Source organism: Sus scrofa, chromosome 8 (assembly GCF_000003025.6).
Source record: "Sus scrofa isolate TJ Tabasco breed Duroc chromosome 8, Sscrofa11.1, whole genome shotgun sequence".
Classification (NCBI taxonomy): domain Eukaryota; kingdom Metazoa; phylum Chordata; class Mammalia; order Artiodactyla; family Suidae; genus Sus; species Sus scrofa.
The window spans coordinates 127,983,492-128,007,541 of NC_010450.4; the positions used below are offsets into that span (position 1 = coordinate 127,983,492).

General features: G+C 33.8%; 1 protein-coding gene across 6 annotated transcripts in view; it reads right to left on the reverse strand.

Moving 5' to 3' along the window:
• Positions 1-24,050, reverse strand: part of CCSER1 (coiled-coil serine rich protein 1) — a 1,224,168-nt gene that overhangs the window by 254,326 nt on the left and 945,792 nt on the right. Inside the window, exon 11 of one of the 6 annotated variants that reach the window (XM_021100742.1) lies at positions 2,307-2,352. The exons of 4 other annotated variants lie outside the window; for them this stretch is intronic. In XM_021100742.1, the coding sequence (XP_020956401.1) occupies positions 2,307-2,352 (46 nt within the window). Of the gene's footprint in view, positions 1-201; positions 2,353-24,050 lie in introns of those variants that run through there. One more of the 6 variants, XM_021100744.1, reaches the window with a different exon arrangement.

The following is a 24,050-nucleotide window of genomic DNA, read 5'->3' on the forward strand; positions in this document are numbered from 1 at the left end:
GACTGTACTTCCATATCCTTTATATTTCCACTCATGGTTTCAGGGCATGTATAATGAATTTATATTTTCAAAAGTTTCTAGTAACAACATCTTCTCAAAAACAATAGCTATTCCTCTATCTTCAGATGCTGTAACTTATATGTAGAAGAATGACTTTCTACTTTAAAAGGAAGCAAATTTAAAAAATCAAAATATTTCTTATCTCATTGGAGTTCTTGCTGCAGATTTCAATTTTTATTAATACTGTAACTAAGAAGGACACTACAGAGCCATCTGTACAGACTCCTCTCCCCACATCCTTTGCTTGCCTCTGCTTTGTAGAAAAGCTATAGTCTTCCAGGCCTTCCCTGGGTCATGAAAGCCTGGCTCAAGAGTTAATGACTGAAAGAATATTGAATATGACATGACAAAAATATCAGTTGAGCCAGGAGAACTGGTAAGAATTTAAATAGTAAATCAGCAACATGGCAGTCACAGAATCTTTAGTTCTTCCCTAAAGTACCCAGATAACAGTGCCTGATGTACATTCCTAAGCTGTTTTACAGATGTTAAAACCCCTACCAAATGGAAGCAGTTAACTATTTGATGACCACGAGTATGTAGCTCCCAGATTTACTGAATCGAAGCCTGAGGATTGATAATGTTAAGTCCTAGGACACCACCCCGTTACCTCATCATCAACCAATCAAAGAAATGGCACAAGCTGGTCACACACTCTGTGACCACCCTCTCTCATATTGCCTTTAAAAATGCTTCCCTGAAATTCACTGAGGAGTTTAGGTCTTTTGACCATTAGCTGCCCTGGTCTCCTTGTCTGGTGTCTTACAATAAATGCTACACTTTCCTTCACCACAACCCAGAGAAAGTAGAATGGCTTTACTTCTCATGCACCAGTGGACCCAAGTTTGGTTTAGTAATAATACTGCACCAATACCTACATTAAAACAAAAAACAAAAAACAAAGCACATATTCAGTATATTTTAGAAAGTTAGGTGACAGATAAATAGAGTTAGAAAAATAACAGCAACAGGATAATTTGAGGCGAGTTGATGATTAACTTTAGAGGAGTATTTAATATATTTAAATCCTATCTTCTATTCACATTAGCAGTTCTTTCTGCTACAACTTCATTCCTAAGAATCTGAATCATCAATATTTTTAAATGAACCAAGAGACAGTAAAGTGTGTATTTTTGTATGTTCTTCAGTCAGCTTTATAATGGTACAAAGGACTGCAGTTTTTATTTGTTTGTTTGTTTGTTTTAATCAACTCACAGATCCTCCTCAGTGACTGTCATCAAATCACATATTTCTTTTGTCAGTAGTAAAGGAAAACATTATGCAAACAGGACTGTACCTTCGAATCACCTTTGACACCATATTAAGATGAATCTACTTGACATTTATTGCTAGACACAACAATTAGAATCATGTGGTGTATTGCTGTAGCGGTCTATAATGGAGGTAAACGACCATGACTTTCTGATGGACGCTGCTATGGGAAAAGAGCAAAGACAGGGATGGGAATGGGCAATGAAAACAGCTCATTCTCAAAGTCTGATGGCACTTTGGAGAGTCTACATATGAAATTTACATACACATCTTCTCATTGACAAAAAGCTCATGTTAAAGCAGACAAGCTGTCACAGAAATCTCCTGAGCTGAAAAGCAAATACCTGACTCTCTGTGAGGTGCATATATTTATAATACAGCTAAGCAAGATTATGAAATTCAGGATTTCTATCCAAAAATGTATAGATTCTTTTCAAATTTTCTAAATATGATGACAGAAATAAACTAGTTAGAAAGTCAAGTTTGCATTAAATCTACTAGAAGGAGGATTTCTTTTAATGGATTGATCCTTTTTCAGCAAAGAATTGTCATTAACTGTGACAAACACAGCTGTGTATGATATAAAGGTTTTTTGAACAAGTCTATAAAATAAGTTAGTATTTAAGAAAGCTTACTGATTTGGTTAATAGAGAAAGTACTATTGCTGTTGCTAAATGAAAATAATATAACCTTAAATAAGAGCCACTCTATCTTTGCCCCAGACTTTGAGCTATTCTTGAAGCCTTAATACACTTGGCCACATTGCAGTGCAGTTTTCTTAAATGGGCTGGATAATGACAAACAGATAAGGAAGAGGCAAAGGGAACCATTTACTACAAACACATTGTAGGTAATATACAACATTGGGAATTGCATATTGACCTTAGGGCATTTGGTCCCAATCAGCATGCCATGCTACAGCACAGGAAGACATCGCCAAGGTTACAACACAGAGCTGAATTTAAGAGACTCACATAATTGCCTGCGAGAAGGTACAGGAGCACTTCCATAAGCTGTGCCCTGTAAATAAAACACATTTTTTTTTTTTTTGGAGCAACTGATCATTAGTAACAGAAAATGGTGGAGAAATGAATAAAGAAAATGAAAAGAAATGCAAAATAAAGATGGTTTAAGAGGTTTTTATTAAATAAGATTTTTTGAGTTATTACATTTGGCAGACATATATATTAAAATGTATATGAAATTAAGAAATATATAATATGCTAAAGTAAGAAAATAAAATGAAAATTACAGCAAAAGATGGAAACATTTAAAACTGCCTGGAAGGGAGTTTTTTGAAAAGTAGAACTCACATAATATTTATGATGTGGCCTCCTTTAAAAGTAGGTTCCTTTGCAACAGTTCCTTAGCTGATGCAAACATTTTCTCAAAATCTTAAACTAAGCTGTGTACTAGTATTTGCTCCATTGTTTTTCTACCTCAAACACATGTATTAAAAAAAAATGACTTCAATAAAATGGCTCTAATCTGTGCATAAATAAAAGTTAATTAATGAAAACCAGCTTAATCAAATGGAGAGAAAAAGTTATTAAATAAAATAATAATTATGTATGATAGACACCAAGGTAGAACAACCTTGCTAGATCCTTCCTGCTGACAAAAATCTATACAAACAGATATTGTAATTCAAATTGTTTATTTTTATTCCTGGCACTGATCTCTGTCACAAAATACATTACAATATACTCAAAGAGAAGTCTTAAAATATTAGGTAAATATAGACCTCTGTGAAAATCAATAGTTCATTATAAATATAACTTACAAATGATAAGAATATTTGAAAATGATTAATATTTATTGAACATTTTTCTGAAGATCCTATGTTTAGCATATGACAACCATTCTCATTCAGTACCTATAACAGTCCCTGAGGTATTTTTTTTTTAACTTTTATTTATTAATATTCTCATTTTTTTCCTGATGAAACAACTCAATAGAATTATGTAACTTTAGATTTAGTTTAGAATCAGTTTAATTATCAACTTTAGATTTAAGGCTAATTTAGTAATTAAAATGAAGGATCTATAAAATAATCCCTATTATTATTTAATGAATAAATTGTTGAATGAGTTTTCCTTCTAACAAGAATAGCAAATGGTAGTATAATGGCCGTGGTTCCTATAAAGGTATACCAAAGAGGGACCCATCTTACAAAATGTTTGCATGCTTGCATTGAGGGATGATGAATAGGACATGAAAATCCCCTGCTTAAATTTTCTTTTTCTAAGAATACAGTTGTATCTTTAAATCTACCTAGGAAGAAGCATGACCTTTTCTTATGATTTATTGGGATTTGCCTGAGGTAGGTTTAAATAAATTTTGCCCTGGGTGGGTATCTGTGAGTAAATATGATCAAAGGATTGCAAACCTCTACTTAGAACAAAACACTATACTCCAGAGACTCGCTATAGAAACCGTAGTGTAAACTGTTCACAATTCCAACACTCATTCATTCCCAAGTATCGAACAATGCAGGCCAGAACCTTCTAATTACTATTCCAGGTTTGTAATTTGAGATGAAGTAATGTTACATCTGTTTATTCAAATGGAAAGAAACCCAAGAACGATATAGATCAGAGAGACCTGCCTAAATCTGGCAGATCCTAATCTAAGATATATACACCTAGTCTGAGTGGAAAGCACAAGATTGTCGCTCATTCTGCAAAGCTGACTTACAAAATCTTTACTTGTAGGAAAAATTCACCATTTGTAAGAAATGTATTGTGTTTTTGTTCTTTACGAGTTTTTAAAAAGTTTCCTCACGTCAAGGGACAAAATCTAAACAACAAAAAACTCAATTTTTTTCTTTAAAGCTGGATTATTGAATCTCATATTAGGAACTAAAAATCACATTGCTTTTCCTATATATTATAAAAATATGTCCAAAGCTTATAGTACAATGGCTCACCTTTATTAGGTATATAATTAGAGGAAGAAGTATATTCAAATTTATTCCTATAATAAATTACCATTGGAGCAAAATATAGAATTGGGGACGGTAATATGTTTATAATACTCCAGAAAAGCTGAAGTATTAATCTCTAAATTTATTTCTAAAATTTAATTTCTAAAACTTAAGTCTTAATTTCTAAAACTTCTGGTTGCTGTGATAACTGGTGGGGAGGGCCCCAAGAAAATTCCTTGGCTTTAAGTTTTTATCTATTTGGCGCCACGCAATTTATTGTATACTTCGTTCTTTTCAGTGAAAAACTTAATATTATGTGGTACACATACATCCTCAGAATGTCTTTCCAGATCACAATTCTTCCCTCAATTTGCCTATTTCTGCGTAAATAAAGTTTTTTTTTTTTTTGACTGCACTTTGTATGGGTGACATGAAGTATTTGCATTTTCCATTATGCTTCTCGGTCATTAAATTTAGTTATATTTATGCTCAATGGAATCATTTTTTAAAAAGACTTTCTTTACATGTGTACCCCTCTTCCATTGTTGCATCCCCATCAACATGCTACATTTGCTATAACTAATGAACTGCACTGACACATCATTATCATCCAGAGTCCATACTGTACCTTAGGGTCCACTCTTGATGTGCATTCAATGGGTTTTGCCGCATCTGTAATGATGTGTATTTACCATTATAGTATCATACAGATTAGTTTCATTGTTCTAAAAATCCCTATGCTCTGCTTAGTCATCCTTCCCTTCCCTCTAACCCTAAGCAACCACTGATCTTTTTACTGCCTCACAGTTCAGCTTTTTATGGAATGACGTATAGTTGGAATCATACAGTATTTAGCCTTTACAAATTGGCTTTTTTTTTTAACTGAGTAATACACATTTAAATTTCCTCCATGTCTTTTCATAGCTTGAGAGCTCATTTCCTTTTAGCATTGAATAATACTCCATTGTCTGGATGTACCACAGTCCACTCACTGAAGAGGTTGCAAGGTTGCTTCTAAATTTTGGAAACTATAAATAAAAGTACCATAAACATGCACGTGCAGGTGTTTACACAACATAAGTTTTCTCCTGATTTGGGTAAATACCAAGGAGGATGATTGCTGGATTATATAAGGGTATGTTTTACTTTGTAAGAAACTGCCAAACTGCCTTCCAAAGTAACTGTACCTCAATAGAATATTTTCCCATTAAAAATGCCATCATCCGTCAGCATAAAGACCACATATGGACAAATTTATTATTTTTGATGAAATTCCAAATCCAATATAGTACATTTCCAAAATTGTTTTTTATTGGACCCAAGCTTTAGAAAAAGATATATGTGTGTATCAGTGAAGAACAAAGGGGTACAAACATTATCAATTTTATTTTTCAAGCAATACAATACTTGGGATGGAGTAATAAATGATCAGGTGTTACCATGGCAAAACTAAGCTTTGTTAGAAATAGTTACAGTGCTTAGGAAAACTGCTTGTAATGAACAACTCAGAACTAGGTGAAAGAAAATATTTAGGGAGATGTAATGAGGAAGGCTACATTATCCGGTTTACCCACATTATTTTCTAAAACGTTGATGAAAAATTCCATCTATAATCTAAAGTGATGAATTGAAGCAACACTGAAAACTAATTAAAGATAATAATACATCCAAATCAAAATACTGAGTTTTTTCATCCAAGGCTCCGTAAGGAAAAGCCAGTGTTCAATTAAACCGCAGGAGCTTAGAAAATCCAGCAGCGAATTACCTCACTCCTGAAATTTTTTTTTCCACACAGACAGTATAGTTCATGCCTGTCGTTTTTTTACAGTGCTATGTAGCACCTCCTATGCTTATTTCATATGCACTCTTCTATTAGTAATGACAAAATTATCTGAAATGCATGATATTATCTCTATAGGAAATAATGTCTTTCCCAGTCTCACTAACGAGAGAGAGGGAGAAGCAGTAAAATGAATTTCCATCATATCAAGCCAGGATGTGGCACTGACAGGCCAAGAACTGAGCCCTTTGGTGCCCCCAATCCAGAAGCTTACTCTCCCCTTGCTAAGCCTCTGGGATCAAGGGGTGTATGAAAACAGAGCCACACACTTAGAGGCTGTTCTGTGAATTATATGAATGTGGTGATTTTCATTATAAACCATCTTAGTTGTAAATAAGGAAATAAGCCTAAGATTTGGGACAGGAGAAAAAACTGAAAACCTAGAAATCCATAAAAGAAAGGCAATGACTGCCTTAAAAACTACACACTTGTGCGAGCGTGCACACACACACACACACACACAGTGAAGAACTTCAATACCTTCTTGTCCCACTGTAAGTGTTTATTAAATATAGATTGTGGGCATCGTCCAGAGGTCAAAAAGAGGAATACATGACCTGGGTGAAGTGAAAGCCAACGAACACCATTTGCACCTGAGAAAAATGTTAAAATAAAATCTCAAATATGATTCAAGAAGAATTTAGAACTTACTAGCCCCAGGCACACATCTCAAAGAGCAAAACAGTGTTGGGCCTGGAATGGGAATTTAGATGTAAGAAAATTCTTAAAAAAACCCTTTATTGAAAAGCCCTGGGCGAACTGTTTTTCAGAATTCGGAATTATTCAGAATATGAAAATAATACCCCTAACTCTAAGGTTGTAATAATCAAAGACATTATTTCTGCAGCAAAAATATGATAACCCCATTGTGACTTTAAAAAATTATAAACAGACTCTTGTCAATTTGGATCAGGCCAGATTCGATTACACAACAGTCAGAGAAAGACTTTAGGTTTTCAGAGTATTTTGCATGCTTGTTTGTTTTATTTTGTTTTGTTTTTAGGTCTTGGAATTGCAGATAAGCGATTCAAGAGCTTTTAAAATAATTTAGAATTATACAATTATATCTAAGTGGGCATGTAACATAGAAAATTGGAATTTTAATTGCTTTACTTCTTAGGTCCTCAAGAAGTTAAAGTTTTCTTGATAAGGAAAGAGTTTAAGAGACAATTAGTTGTTCAAGAAAATACTAATTTGGAGTTCCTGTCGTGGCTCAGTGGAAATGAATCTGACTAGTATCCATGAGGATGCAGGTTCAACCCTTGGCCTTGCTCAGTGGGTTAAGGATCCGGCATTGATATGAGCTGTGGTGTAGGTAGCAGATGCCTCTGGGATGTGGCATTACTGTGGCTGTGGTGTAGGCCAGCAGCTACAGTCCAATTTGACCCCTAGCTTGGGAATCTCCATGTGCTGCGTGTGCGGCCCTAAAAAGACCAAAAAAAAAAAAGAAAAAGAGAGAGAGATAAAAAAAATTAAAATATATGTTTAAGACTTGAATGTAGAGAAGACTGCTCAACTTCTAGAATAATTACAAACAAAGAAAAACGACAGTGATCCCATCACAGTATATACATGTGGACTCAGTAGGATTTAGTTATATAACCACTTTAAGTGTTGAGGAAAATAAGACTTTAAGTGAAGACAAGTTATTTCTAATAAACACATAAATATTTTTATATCCTTTCATGCTTTTTGGTTGAATTTCTATTTTAACTTATAAAAGTAATGGTTCAACTTTGTGTATACGTCTCAGAACTACTGTTAATGCAAATATGTAGGGAAACATGCAGATTGTAAAATAGTTGGCAACTACTTGAAATTGAAAATTATTTAGGTGTGTGTATTTTAGGTAGCTAAATTATGCAAGAAACAATTTTATTAGTTTTGTATTTATTTAGATATTTAACTCTTCATTAAAGCACCCAAGATGATCATATTAAAATATTATCTCTTTTAAACCCTCTTGTATTCAGAGACCTGCCCAAGGCATGCCCTTGATCGACCACCTTGGATGACATACACTGATAGAGTTACTTGTTCATTAATCAAGCGAGGCAGTAGGCAGAACTTGCAAGGCAAAAGTGTCTTAAAATAGACTGTACTTTCTGTACCCAGTTTGTTATCTTTACAGGACCAAAAATAGTGGTCATCAGACTGAATACCTACTGTTGGCATTTTAGACCTCCTATCAAGAATAATTTTTTTTTTATGCTTTAAATTTGAAGGTAGTGCAGTAAAGCTGAGACAATACAGTAAGTAGAATTTGATGTTAGATTTCTTAACTATCATAAAGGGAAAAAATAATTTTTAAATAAAAAAGTAACAAGGGATTTTGAGATAGTTTCCTTTATATTCTCAACAACCTGCTGGAAACTCAGAAATGAAGACCTGGAGTTCCTGCTGTGGTTCAGTGGTTAACGAATCCGACTAGGAACCATGAGGTTGTGGGTTCGATCCCTGGCCTTGCTCAGTGGGTTAAGGATCCGGCGTTGCCATGAGCTGTGGTGTAGGTTGCAGAAACGACTCAGATCCTGCATTTCTATGTCTTGGGCGTAGGCGGGTGGCTACAGCTCTAGTTCGACCCCTAGCAGGGAACCTCCATATGCTGCGGGAGCGGCCCTAGAAAAAGACAAAAAAAAAAAAAAAAAAAGAAAAAAGAAAAAAAGGAAGACCTGTAAGGTCATGATAAACCACATCCTGATTGCCACCAAATAATGCTAGTAGAGTAGATCTAAACATTTCTACTTTTATTAAGGAAATAACCACAATGAAAATGCACTGAGAGAACAAAATTTATGCTCTTCTTTTTCACCTGCCTCTAACACTATTCACAGCATCTATTCACAGTTATGCACATTGTAATTGTACCACATACACATTTTAACAAATGTTTGCAGTACAAATGTTGATATCATTAATTTCAAAATGCCACTAGTTTTACAAGAGATATTTAACTGAGGTGTATGAAAACACCTACATTTTTTTTTTTTACATAAGCTTAGCTCTAAATTCTTTTTGCTTTAATTCATTCTCTTGAAAGTTACTCTTCTGCAATTTTCAATAATACATATCCTGCTAGTACTTCAGTAAGAAACACAGGGGTGGATATGAACTTTAATGGCACACTGAGAATATGAAAGGCAGTCACCCATATGGAAAACACCAATTCCTCTGCATGCTTTATATCATTTTAACTTATAATAGTAATCACAACTTACTGTATTTCCTGGGGATTTCCCAAGGCACAGCCAAAGGCAATCAGTTCCTCCCAGCTAGTCATAAATGTCCTGTGTTTCTTTCATTGCTTAAATATTGCCCTAAGCCCTTTTCTTTTATTATATGCCTTTGAAACAGAGTGAACCATTTCCCAAAAGACACATCAAGGAGAAGGTTGACATTTGCAAAAATAAGAAGCAGCATGCACTGTGTGTTAATACGAGGGCCTGAAAGACTTGACATGCGTTTCTCTAATTATTTTAGATCCTCTTTCTGGCAGTGTGTTCATTTATTATCAATAGAAATTAAAATCTTTTCAATGTCAGTACTCTTCACACTGCAGAAGGAGGGAGAAAAAGTTAAACTAAGGACAGCCTATTAAAAATTTGTTTTCGTAGAGGCAGAAATAAACATTCTCTTTAAACTATTTTCTCATTTGACACAGATGTATCAATTATGATAAAGTGTGTGCTTTTTATAGAAAAAAGACAGAAAAGAGGCTCAAAAAAGTAATGTAAAACAAATTCATTTAAGGAATTTATCATTACAGAGAATAATTTAATCATTTAAAACATATAGCTGACATATACAAATACTCATCAAAAACCTTTAGTGCTTCTCCAATGAGGGCAGAATTTTAAAAAATCATCATTTAACTCTCAGGTTTATCACAAGCTTAATTCACCTACTCCTTTATATTCACTTACCATTTTCCCAACTAACTTTCAGACTGTGCTTAAATAAATTGAAAGCTGAAAAATAGGTAGACTGTGGGATGCAGGGAGGAAAGAGATAAAGTTTATGTCTTGATTGACTGAATGTGAACCAGATCTAAGTCTGTGTATTAAAGGTACAGTAACATTCCAACTACCTGTAATCAGATATGCAAAATATTCAAAATATTCAGAGAATGTGGACCTGGATACAAAACGGTGCATAAGAAGCAAGGAAGATAGTGTATTATAACATGATTTCATAGCCAAAGAATATTGCCTTCCTCAGGCTACAACATAAAATATAGTATATCAATGCCCTCTAATTTGCAAAATCAAGACCACTTGATCAGTTCCTAGAGAAAGTCTATAAACCAAGAATCACAAAAAAATGTATTTCAATATGGCAAACATTTCAACTTAAAACACCTGGAAATCCATGCATTCATCCATCTTCCTTTCTCTTGAGTGAGGGCTTTCCCAAGTCACTCTCCTTCCTCTTTCTTATACTCACACAGGAATACGTTTTCCCTAATTCCAGCTGAAGTTAATTTAAAGTGGCCTTAGAACTTAAAGTTTCTTGCAAGGCTATCTGAACATTGATGTTTTTCCTATGAAGGTGCTCTTTGTTCCCAAATTTTTCAGTGATTTCAAGACTTTCTAAAACACTCAACTTGATTTACTCATCCTTTTCCCTTATCTGTTTTACCAATTACTGGTTAATCTAATAACAATAATGTTTACAGTAACAATTACCACTAAAACAGACAGGTTTAGCTGCAAACAATTCATGGAAAAGGAGTGAGCTGACCCATAGGATAGGAGAAACAAGCACTGGCATCACAGCTTTCCAGAGGGAATGCGATATTGGAATTAATTCAGTGTCTAGGTCAGTGGTGTTCTCTTACCATGGGGAATGATCACTATTTTTTTTTTTTTTTTCTTTTGAGGGCTGCACACATGGCATATGGAGGTTCCCAGGCTAGGGGTCGAATCAAAGCTACAGCTGCCGGCCTACGCCACAGCCACAGGAATACCAGATCTGAGCCACATCTGCTCAGGGCAATGCCGGATCCCTAACCCACTGAGGGAGGCCAGGGATTGAACCTGCAACCTCAAGGTTCCTAGTCGGATTTTTTTTCCGCTGAGCCAGGATGGGAACTCCACGTGAATGTTGAATCATGCTCAATAACCATTTTCTAAGATAGGCAGAAAGTCTGACAGGAGTATATGGTATCAAAACAATTAATTTTCTGATAATCTTCAGTTATCCGGAAAATTCCCCTAATTCACAGTACTTGGATTCTTGCTTCAATAAGTTAATGGGGCTTTGTATAGATCAATATGCAAAAGTAAATGATATTCTAAATCATAGTTTATTCAATAGTTTAATTATCAGTTCAATCGTTTCTATGTATAATAATATATTAAACAGTTTATAATTTATTTTTACTGAAAAAGTTCTAAACTAATCATAGTTCCAAATGAGTGATTTTAAAGACCAATAACAGATTTTAGTATTTGGTAAGTATAACTAACCTATCAAGTCACTTATGGGCAAAACGTTAGTAGCTACTGAAAATTCTATTGGCATCTCTAAGGAAATGCCGTTACATTATATAGATATTTCTTTCTCATGGGTCCCAAAATAAAATATAACTCTCGATTTTAAGGTTGTGTGTTTTTTTTTTCAGTCAGCATGGTTTAGTAAGATCGAAATTCAGAAATACCAGTTCACATGCTATTAAAGCTAATTTTATCTTAAGTCATTTCAGCCAAGCAACCGAAACAAATAATATATAAAAATATTAGAATACATAAATATATTCAAATAAATATTACATTCTCTTTGTAGTATTTCAGTAAAATGCTTTACAAATCAAAAATTCATCCTCCTATTCAACAGATTTTAGTGTCAGTAGCCACTGACATGAACAGTGATTAAACTAGTTAAGGCTCACTTTCGGTATTCTCCAAATCTAACATGGCAATATGGGATTTTAAAAGGCTTTTATGCTTTGAAAATATAGGCCTCATAACTGCAGTGTGAACGTTTTCATAGGGAAAATACTGAAATTTCACTTTTCAAAGAATAAAGGAAACTTTACATGTCAGAAAACAGATAATTCTTTTCAGAAAAGGTTCTATTTATTATAAGGATAAGCTAGTTTAAAAGATTTTAGATAAACAATAAGACAAACCCATTTACTCTTGAGAAACTTCCCTATACATTTAAAATATGAGAAAACAGAAAGATTATAAACTACATAAATAATGTTAACTAAAACCACAATTTATGTATTGCACAAGTTTTCCCATTGTGTATTAAAATAATAAAACTGTGGGAAATATTTAAACCCTCAAAAAAATAAAGAGAGCAGGATTTTTTCCTTATAGCTCTTTGGTAATAAAAAATAATTTGTGTTCTCCTGAGGAAGACATTCTATAAATGCCATATAAATGTGCCTTAGGAAAATTACGAGATACTCTCATGCTCACCCTTCATTAGTTTTTTCATCCTGGTGGTTTGTTAAAAGTCAGCAGGAGCATATTTATGGTTTTGGTACATGGCACCATAATTATTTTCCTGTTTCTCTCATTTGTCCATAATTTTAAAAAATGAAAATAAATTGTATATTGGAAGTAAGCAATAGTCTTATGAAATGGATTAAGTTAGATCCAGTTATCCTTTTATTTTGACAACCAACAGATTTTTACAAAATATATCATGTCTATATTTTACAAATATTAAATTTTTTCCAAAAAAGTAGCTTTCAACTCTAGAAAATTCTAACATAGAACCAGAAGAATGACTGCAGTATTTATGTATTTTGAAATTTTTTTCCAATTTTGATGATCATTATTATTTTTTTTTCAAACTTTGCTTTTCAAACTAAAGTACCCCAGGTTTTCTCCTTTCATTTCATAGATATTCGTTTTCAAATCTTCTAATGCCTAACACATAGCACCACTTTGACATTTAATAAATGACAACTTGGCTTTTAAAGTAGAAAAGTAGAATCAAAGTTAGTTAGCTAACAGACACTGGCAGAGGTGTACACTAGGATAATAGCTATGAAAATGTGGGTCAGTTATTTTACAGAATATCCTCTGAAACATTTTGTGGTCTGTATGCTAAATTTGTAGTATAACTTTCAAGTGATATCTATTTAGGAAAATCAATAATTTTAGATTTTACTGTAGGCAGATAAAGAAAAATGAATACACTTGAATTTTAAAATTTGGCAGTAGACTATAAAAATTTAAGTGCAGAATATCATAGTTAAAATTAACCTCGTCTGGCCTGTGACAAGTACAAAATGGAAGCACTTTATTCTTATATGAGTCATATTTAAAGCAAAACAAGTGTTCTACAGTAGTTTCTGTCGGAATGCTCAAATTGAGGTAAATTTCTGAACTTTAGTCATAGCTACTTTGATTACCTTTTGCCTAGGATATACCTGAGCAAAGTCGCAAGTGTGTCTATCTGTCTGTCTGTCTCTATCTCTCACTCTCTGTTTCTCTCTGTCTCTCTCTGAACACACATATGCACACACATATGTTGTTGTCATATATATATGAATATTGCATATCTCAGGATATTTTCAGATACGCCACTTCATTAATTTCTTAAAATATCCTCATAAACCAAATAATGTTATTCCTGTTTAAAAGATAATGATGCAAACGCCCCATAGTACATAAATGACTTGATGAAGGGCTAAGTGTCAATAACTATTAGATCAAGTGAGTTTAAGTTAAAGGGATACAGGTTGTGCTAAGCTGCGATAAACTAGGTGTCTCAATATTTTTTTTTCATGTAATAAAAGCCACAAGCTTGAATCACAGGGTTGAAATTTAACAATCATACTGCTATATAATATTGATTTAGAAATTATTTTGAAAGTTTTCTCCTATAGTATTATCCTAGTCAACGTAATAAGAATACCATAAGGGTGTCTAGAAAGTCATTCAAAAATAATATTTTATTTATAAAAAAAGTAAAACAGATTATATAAGTAAAATAAATAAACTCTTAATTAAAAAAATAAAAATTAATTGGAATATAGATTATTTGGAATGAAATACAAATGTATTTTTGATTATACTAATTAGAACGATGAATCCATACTTAAAATGGGGACGTTATAAGAGTTATAATTCCTTTCTTTACTTTGTAGTCAGACAATACTCATTCATTTATTCACTCAATTCATTCAACATATATTCACTGAGTAGCCACAATGTCCAGGCATCTTCTAAATTTTAGTATTGTGTTCAGTTACAGCCCACTCACTTGAAAAGAAAATTAGGCCACCACACTTTGAATGGCTACCACATGCTAGATATTTTCATTTCTAATACTAAAATTGCTGTTATTTTAATAATAATAATAGATAGCAAAACTGTATTGAGACCTTATTTTGTGGTAAACACGTTGAGTATCAATTATTTAAACATCACAAAAGCCTTACTAGGTGGATATATTTTTATCCCCATTTTCCAAGAAGGAAACTGAGACACAATCAAATTATTTGCATATGGTTTCAGAGCCAGCAAACTCTAAGTTAATATTTGAACTCAAAATAGCATCAGAGCTGAAGTTCTTACCTACTGTAATGTACCTAGTGTTTTTGATCACTTATAGGGGTTTTTTTGGCCATGCCTGCAGCATATAGAATTTCCCAGGCCAGGAATTGAACCCGTGCCATAGCAGAGACTCAAGCTGCTGCAGTTAACAATGCCTGATCCTTAAACTGCTGTGCCACAAGAAAACTCCTATAAAGATTTTTTATTTTTTAAATTTTTTACAGTATATTTGACTTACAGTGTTGTACCAATTTCTGCTGTACAGCAGAATGATCCAATCATACAGATATATATACCTCCATTTTCTTCTTCTTCTTTTTTTTTTTATTTGCAGGGCTGCAGGTAAGACATATGGAAGCTCCCAGACTAGGGATCAAATTGCAGATGCCGGCCTATGCCACAGCCACAGCAATAGCAGATCTGAGCCGCATCTGCAACCTACACCTATGCTGTAGCTCAGGGCAGTGCCGGATGCTTAACCCAATGAGTGGGACCAGGTATTGAGCATGCATCCTCATGAATACCAGTCGTGTTTGTTCCTACTGAGCCACAATGGCAACTCCACCTTTGTTTTCTTTTCTTTTTTTTTTTTTTTTTTTTTTTTTTTTGGCTTTTTGCCATTTCTTGTGCCACTCTTGCAGCATATGGAGGTTCCCAGGCTAGGGGTCAAATCGAATCAGAATCAGAGCTATATCCACCGGCCTATGCCAGAGCCACAGCAACGCAGGATCTGAGCCGCATCTGCAACCTACACCACAGCTCACGGCAACACCGGATCCTTAACCCACTGAGCAAGGCCAGGGATCGAACCACCACATCATGGTTCCTAGTGGGATTCATTAACCACTGAGCCAGGACTGGAACTCCTGTTTTCTTATAGTATCTTCCATCATGCTATGGCCCAAGAGATTGGATATACTATGTGCTATACAGTAGGACCTCACTGCTTATCCATTCTAAATGTGAGAGTTTGCATCCCCTAACCCCAAACTCCATAGAAACCCTGAATGCACCTGATCTTGTCCTGTTAAGTACCTTTTATACATCATTTGTTTTAATTCTCTGAGATCTTTGCAATCTTTACAATAATTCTTCAAGGCAGGTATGATTATTTTACAATTAAGGGAACTGAGGTTTGTTGAAGAGGTTAAAAAACTTGCCTACAGTCATACATGCCTGCCCTAGTCTCACATTGAGCACTTTTGTGCTGCGTTACGCATGAAGAGGTTAAACGGATCTTTGGAGCACTAGCAAAATAAAGGTACAAAGAAACGGGAGTATGCATATAGTGAATTGTCTACTTAACAACTTTAAAAATCAACAGTTATCAATGAAGGGAAAATAAAAACTAGAACTTAATCGGATTCCTTTCTTCTTATTGTCTGGTTTAGCGTCGTTTCCATTTGAATTGTATATATGGGAGACGTATTGGAGCATGATAAATTGCTAAATTTTCAGCATTCAGCACTTCTAAGAGTCTTATTCTTACTTTGTAGCTCTCACTTTATACTCATAAAAGTTACATGAAGTAGCATGATTTGTGGCAGAAGGGAAGCTGAAACGATACAATATTTTTTTTAAGTTCACAAGAATAGTAAGTAGCAGGTATGGAATGCAAAATAAAGGCTTTTGACTCTCAAGTCCAAGTTCTCTCCAAGATATTATACCGACAACTAGTCAATTCAAAAGAAAGTTCCTAAGATAATAAGATTTGCAATCATGTCATAAGAGAAATAGGTAAAAGAAAGAAATGGCTTAGCCTGGAAAAGAGAAAACTCAGGGGATCATAAAACTGACTTCTGATATATTACCACATGTAAAACAGATATAAAAACTGCATTATCCCAGTGAGGCAGGACTAACACCAAGAGATAGAAGGAAGAGTGACAGTTTTGAATTAACCTAGGAACTGTTTTGACAGTCAAAGCTATTCCCTGGGATGTCTGATAGAGACTGGATGACTATGCTGGTGCGACGGAAAGACGGTACAAGCACTAATGGTAGGACCCAAGGCATCGAGAAGATTGGTTCTCAAGCATGAATGTATTTTTAAAAATTTTCATTGGAATAGAGTTGGGTTACAAAGTTGTGTTAATTTCAGGTATACAGCAAAGTAAATCAGTTATACATATATGTTTATCTGCTCCTTTCCAGATTCTTTTTCCATATAGGTTACCTCACAGTACTGAGTCAATTCCCCTGTGTTATAGAGGAGTCTGTGGTACCCGTATATTCTCTATATAGTAGTATACATATACATCAATCCCAACCCTCTAATTTATCTCCCCCCCAACAGTTTTTACCTTTGGTAGACATAAATAAGTTTGGTTTTGAAACCTTTGAGCCTGTTTCTGTTTTGTAAGTTCTATTATATCATTTCTACTGGAGTCCACATACTGGTGAGCTCATATGATATTTGTCCTTCTCTGCCTTCCTTCACTTAGTATGATAATTTCTAGGTCCATCCATGTTGCTACAAATAACATTGCTTCATGCTTTTTGTGGCTGAATAATATTTCATTGTATATATGTACCATATCTTCTTTACTTTATCCTCTGTCAATAGATATTTTGGTTGCTTCAATGTCTTAGCTATTGTAAGTAGCGCTGCAATGAAAATTGGAGTGCATGTATCTTTTCAAATTGTAGTTTTGTCTGGATATGTGCCCAGAGTGGGATTCCTGGATCATACGGTAGTTCTGTATTTAGTTTCCTAAGGACCCTGCATACTGTTCTCCACAATGGTTGCACCAGCTTACATTCCTACCGACAGTGTAGGAGGGTTCCCTTTTCTCTACACCCTCTCTATCATTTATTGTTTGTAGACATTTTGATGATGGCCATTCTGATTGGTGTGAGGTGATACCTCATTGTGGCTTTGATATGCATTTTGCTAAAAACTGTAATGTTGAGCATTTTTTCCTGTGCTTTTTGGCCATCTGAAGTATGATTGTAGTTTGGAATCATCTGAAAAAGTACCAAAAAAACCTTATGCCTGAGTAGCACTTCCAACAATTGTAATTTAACTGGTATGGGGTGAGACATAGGCATGGGGGATTTTTTAGCCTCAGGTAACTGTTTTTAATGCTTAACAAAATCTGAAGAGTCTATCACTGTTGACAGTCTTTAGGACAATGCCCCAAGATGACTTAAATCACGAACCAGCAAGTAGCACTATGAACTACAATAGTTTTAAAAATTGTTTTTTAACAGGGACCCTCTTCACAGCATAATAATTTGAGCACATATTTGAAATCACACAGAGTTGAGGTTTATTTTATTTTTTTGGTGGGGGGCACATCTGTGACATATATAAATTCCCAGGCCAAAGATCAAATCTGAGATGCAGCTGTGACTTACGGCACAGCTGTGGCAATGGTAGACCCTAATCCACTGCACCACTAATCCACTTTAAGGCTTGGCTGCTTCACCTACACAGTGAGATACTCGCAGGTCTCCCTTATGGGATGGTTGAGGGGATTAATGAAAGATCTAGCACAAAATCAATAAAACAGTAGTTACTACCTATGTAATTAATTCCAGCGAGTTAGAAAGTGCTGTCTAGAACTATATTTTTCTTTTCCCAAGCTCAGGTGTGGAGGCATGTGTATACATTTGGGGAGTGATGGGTAGGGTGAACAGCATGTTAGGCTGTCGGATAATTACTGACCTCTTTTTCTCCTCATCTTTCATCTTTTTAGTGCATAGTTTCCATGCTCTTCACTCTTACTAAAGGGTGCTATTATTTTTAAACTATAAATTCACCAAGGTGATTAAAAGCAATAATATATAAGATCTTAGGTCAAAGCACTCAGCTGTATGTCCACAGCAACTCTAGAAGTTAATCCTACTGTGAATTGAATTAATTTTGAAGTCTGTGCCCATTCAAATCCCACAAATAATATACATGATAGCATAAACATATTTGAACACTCAACTATCTCTGTTCTTTGCTTCTAATCTGTTTCCAACTGCTCCTTTCTCAAGTGTTTCTAAGTTGAACAAACTCTCTTTTATAAGAACACCAAGTCCTTGATCATGTTATTTCAGGAATACCACAGCTTCTTTGAGGACTAGAAGGAAGGTGAATGTCAGAAAACAGGCTCACATCAAAGCTTTGAGAAAAAATGTGCATCCCATTTCATTCCTATACAAAACATTAAATTAAAACAAAATCATGAAACTAGTGCTTTTGTTTTTAAATAAAGGAGTATGCCAGTGAATTCACCAAGTCCCTTGAATATGTATCATTACGATAACATTCATAGAGCATTCCACTGACTTCATGATGTTGTTGACTCCAGCTTCCATCTAGACTTTTTAATCATGCAGTTGTATTTTTCAATTACCATCATATTTTTATTTCATAAATTTATTAAATTTTTTTTCTTCATTTTCCCAAACCTCTTTCTTATAATGTATAATTATGTTTGTGGCAAGTTTAACTTAGATTTTACTTGCATCCTATTTTCAGACTTCAAAATTTTCAGTCACAGCTCTGAGGTTTCTAAACCTATGAAATGGAAGAGACATAGTATTGTAATTATGGCCACATGGGTTCTTATCCTGGCTCTATATCTCAGTAACACTGGTGGCCCTAGATAACTTACTTAACCTGTCTGTGCCTCATTTTCTTACCTGTAAACTCATTAACTAAATTATATTTGCAAAGTATATTGTTTGGTATGTAGAAAGGGATATATAAATAAGCATGATGAAATTATTTTTGCATATTAGCATAGAACCTGACATATAAGTAGGCAATGAATATATTTGAGGTCACTTATATGCACAACTAATTATTTGTATAATCTTGAATTATTACGATCTCTTTGAGGTTCAATAACCTCAACTTAAATGCAAGAATTATAATACCTACTTTCTATCACAGGATGGATAAGATAATCAATCAAACGTTGTAATATGAGACATTAGTTAAAACAAAATGAGTGCTTTATAAATGCAAGTTATTATGAAGTATTGATATTAACTCAACTTCTCTGCAATGTACTTCCATGTGTAAGGCAGAAGGGAATTTGCTTAACCCCAGAAGCAAATTCATATCTCTATGAAAAAGATAAGTTTCTTGCAGACAGAGGGCTGCCTGAAAATATTGCTGACAAATATTGTTTTAAATTATATTTGATTGCATCTTATCGTACACAAAACATTAGCTATTCAAAGTTTTTAAACGGGTTATCATAAGTAGAATTTAGAGTATTACACTTCCGTGTATGGTCTACTTCTACCTCTCACGTTGTAAAAAAACATATTTCTACTCAACTGACTCCAGATGATCACAAATTCTTAATTCCTGACACATACAGTGGTAAAATTAATTAAATAATCATAGCATTTGTCAGTATAAAATAGAGTGATAATTGACAATTATATAGATTAAAATAGTGTGTGCTGTGTCTCACTTCCCACTCAGAGTCTCACATGTTTCTTTCCTTTTTTTTTTTTTGAAAAATGATGCCTTACTAAAAAAAATCATTGATTGTGAACAGCCTTCAGTTAAATGCAGAAATATTAAAATAAATCTTTTCTTTTCAGAAATATTTCTCAGAGTCAAGTTATAGCTCAATAAGGAAGGCATATTTCCATCTTAGAGTTAGCACTAAATATTTTACTTTGGGTCTCTCGGCGCATTTGCAGCTCATAGAGAAGAAACAGCATTTTCTGCAGTGGGCGTTTAAAACTCAGGAGATCCAGTCTATTCAGAACAAGTTGAACGTTTTCTTCACAGATATGAAAACCTAAATGTAAGTGCTCTGTGAGGTTATAACACAAAAAAGTTATTGAGTTCTCTTAGTCCTTTTAAGTTTTTTTTTTTTATTTTTCAAAATTTTAATTTATTGCAGTACAAACCCTTAAAATGAGATAATGAGATGTATTTATTTGTTTTTGAGATCTACTTCTTAAAAAAATTTTAACCGTACAACACATTACAGTTGACCATTGGTACAGTGTTTTACAATAGAGCTCTAGAGGAAGTTTTTTATTGTCTATAAGATACTTTTTCCAGAACTTTTGGTTTGTTTGTTTTACTTTAAGAGACCCATTTAACTACTTTAGAATAAATATGCTCAGCTCCCTGCTTTACATTAGGATATGACTCTAGATTTTCAGAAATGTGTTTGTGTACGTGCATGCGAGTGTGTATTCAAACCCTATTGAATCCACATAGTGCATAGTTGGCAAGGTGAACCGTGACTATTAAAATGCATCTTTTATGTTGAGCTCAGATTGATGTTCGAAGAATTTAGAATTAATTACTATGAGTTTTCTTTTGGAACAGAACGAAACAAATATTTGGTTGTGTCTTCTGCTAACTTCATTTCTGCAGTGGTCCCCTTTGGGACGTGTCAAAATTTATAAGGATAAATAAATGCTAACAACAAGGTAATTGTTTTCTCTAACATAGTATTGCAGAGAATATATCGATACTTTTCTGTTGTGCTTTTTTAGTAATAATTGTATTTATCCCTATTTCCACAGTAAATGAACATAGTATTTGGAGATTACAGGGATGATTTAACCCACCTAAGAATTTGGAGTGTAAAATATTTCTCTCTTAAAAAAATATAAATAGCCTCAAATACTGAAAAGTCTCCATAAAGTGACAAAATATTTCTGTTCTAGGCCTTTAGGAGTATATCACAATTGACTACATTATCATGCTTAATGAAAAAAACACGTCACCGAGAACAGGTTTTGTTTAGACCAGGAAGCATAGCATAGGAAGAGACACAATGACCTTCCAGAGAGAGGGTGTTCATTTCCAAGAATGCTGCCTGGCAGGCTTATTTTTAGCATAATGTCACTTAATATCAAAATCAAACAACCGATTCCTTCTTTAATTAGCATGCTCACTAAGGCATTGTGATTATGATTTGGCTTCCTTTTTGCCACCCACATTGAAACAAGGATGAATAACTCATCTGCTTCCCTGGTATTGTTACCGTTCTTACTGGACATGGGTAAGTGCAAATCCTGAGTTTATACATTAGGCTCATGAACTAATTTTTTTTTTTTATGAGTCTGCCTATGAGTGATGGATCTACTCTGGGAGTGCAAAAAGGAGTTTATTGTTCTGTAGGATGATGATTAGATGCCTGAACTTCTGAAAAATCATTATCGACTGTGACAATCCCTCAATAATGGTAATAAAATTACCAGATACTGATGTAGGTATATCATGTGAGACACTGTTTTAAGTTCTTTACATAGACTAACAACTTCTATGGTCCTAAAAGGCTTTTGAGTTAATTATTTTTGTTATATTTCTTTTTTTTTATATGAAAAAACTGAGTCAGAAAGGTAAATGGTAGAGGAAGGCATTAAATGTCTGATTCCAGTCTGGCCTTGACTTCCATGTGCCTCTTGAGTACTTCCTGATATGAACATTAACAGCCTAGAAGCCATACTAATGGAAACATTGAGATCACTGCCTATTTTAGCTTTCTGCCTTTAGTTTATTTCTTTAATCCACAAAGTTAAATACAATTTTATAACAAGGTTAAACAGGAATGAAAACATTGTTTTTGTATCACTTCTAATAACATATCAAAATTATTAGAAAATAGAAATATATTTTTTAAATATTTTGGAACAACTGACCTGTACCATTTTAAGAGCAAAGGAGAAAATTCAAGAAAGTAAACTATGGTATTTTTAAAAGAGTTCCTAAAATGAAATACTCATATACTCTTACACTTGTAAGGGATTAGATAGAACATGTGGACTTTGTGAAACTAAAATCTCATGCCTAGTAATCACTGCACTACAAGAGAGTAACTCATTCAAGCAACACATATTAAAAACTCACTGTGGGCTTATTACATGTAGTGCACTATGAGAGATGCAGAATAAGCTATGAAAATCTCTTTTGGTTGGACCTAGAGATTATCATGCAGGTGAAGTAACCCAGACAGAGAAAGACAAATGTCAGATGATCATGTTTATAAACATTATGAAAATGTGAAATCTAAAAAAATGATATAAATGAACTTATATACAAAACAGAAATAAAACCACAGATATAGAAAATTTATGGTTACCAAAAGGGAAAGGGGGAAGGAGGGATAAATTAGTAGTTTGGGATTAGTTTATACACACTACTGTATATAAAAGAGATAAGCAATAAGGACCTACTGCACAGCACAACAAACTATAGTCAATATTTTTAATAACCTATAAGAGAAAATAATCTGAAAAGAGTATATATATATATATATATATATATATATAGATAGATAGATAGATAGATAGAAACACTTTACTGAAACTAATACAACACTGAAAATGATCTATACTTCAATTAAAAAATGGCAAAAAATAACAATAATACACCTAGGATATGTTAAATACCATAAAAAGTTTCAAGAGAGGAGATTATTTCTGGCTGGAAAATTACTAATTTAACACACATTTTCTGTGCCACTCTATGACAGATATAGTATGGGAAGATTGGGAATTCAGCCATGAACAGAAAAAAACTTATTGTTGGGATTTTTAATGTGGATTCTAGCAACAGGAGAAAGGCAATAAAATTATCAAATATATAACATGTAAAGAACTGATGTGTTTACCCATAAGGTAGGATAGTCAGGAAAGAGAAGAGAATTCAGCAAAATGAGGAAAAGATCCCCACAAGCATTATTTAGAGGAAAGATCATCTAGCTGAAGGGTTAACAGCAGAATGAGAATGGTTAATTATAGTTCTTATAAAACTAAGTCCTTTTTTTGAAAATGTAATTTAAGCAAAGCTTTGAAGGATAAGTAGGATTTTAGAATTGGTAAGAAAAATAAATGAAAAGGAGATGGTTTAGCATGAACAAAGGGAGGATGCTGAGAAACGAGGACATTTGGGGAGGGGTATATTTGGCTGAAGTGTAAGGGATACAGAGAAGGAAAGAGAAGGGAGGCTGAAAAGGAAAACTGAAATGGGTTGTGTGTATAAGGACCTGAAGTTTAGGCATGGCAGGAGGAAAGGGAATATGTATATAAAATTCAGAAGATAGAATTGCTAAGATTCTATGACTGGCTTGATTTGATGGCAAAGAAAAGACAAGATCAAAGATAATTTTGAAGTTTGGATCTTACTGATTTGAAAAATTATGTTGTTATTAGTAGAAAAATAATTCAGAAGAAAGGCTTAAATTGATAGCAAATGCTCAGGGACAACACCCATTATATTAAAATATCTCATAAATTACAGTTGAAATTATGATCATAATGTTTGAATACTATATTGCATATGTGACCATATTATAGGTATAATATTCCAGTATTTTACTTAAATGCACATGAGAAATGTTTGCTTACAAATTAAATAATTGAACTTAACCTACAATTTGAAATCTTACTAAACATTTATGTGAGAACTCATAAATGTATAGGCACAGGACACTCTGAGTAGATTGCTTAA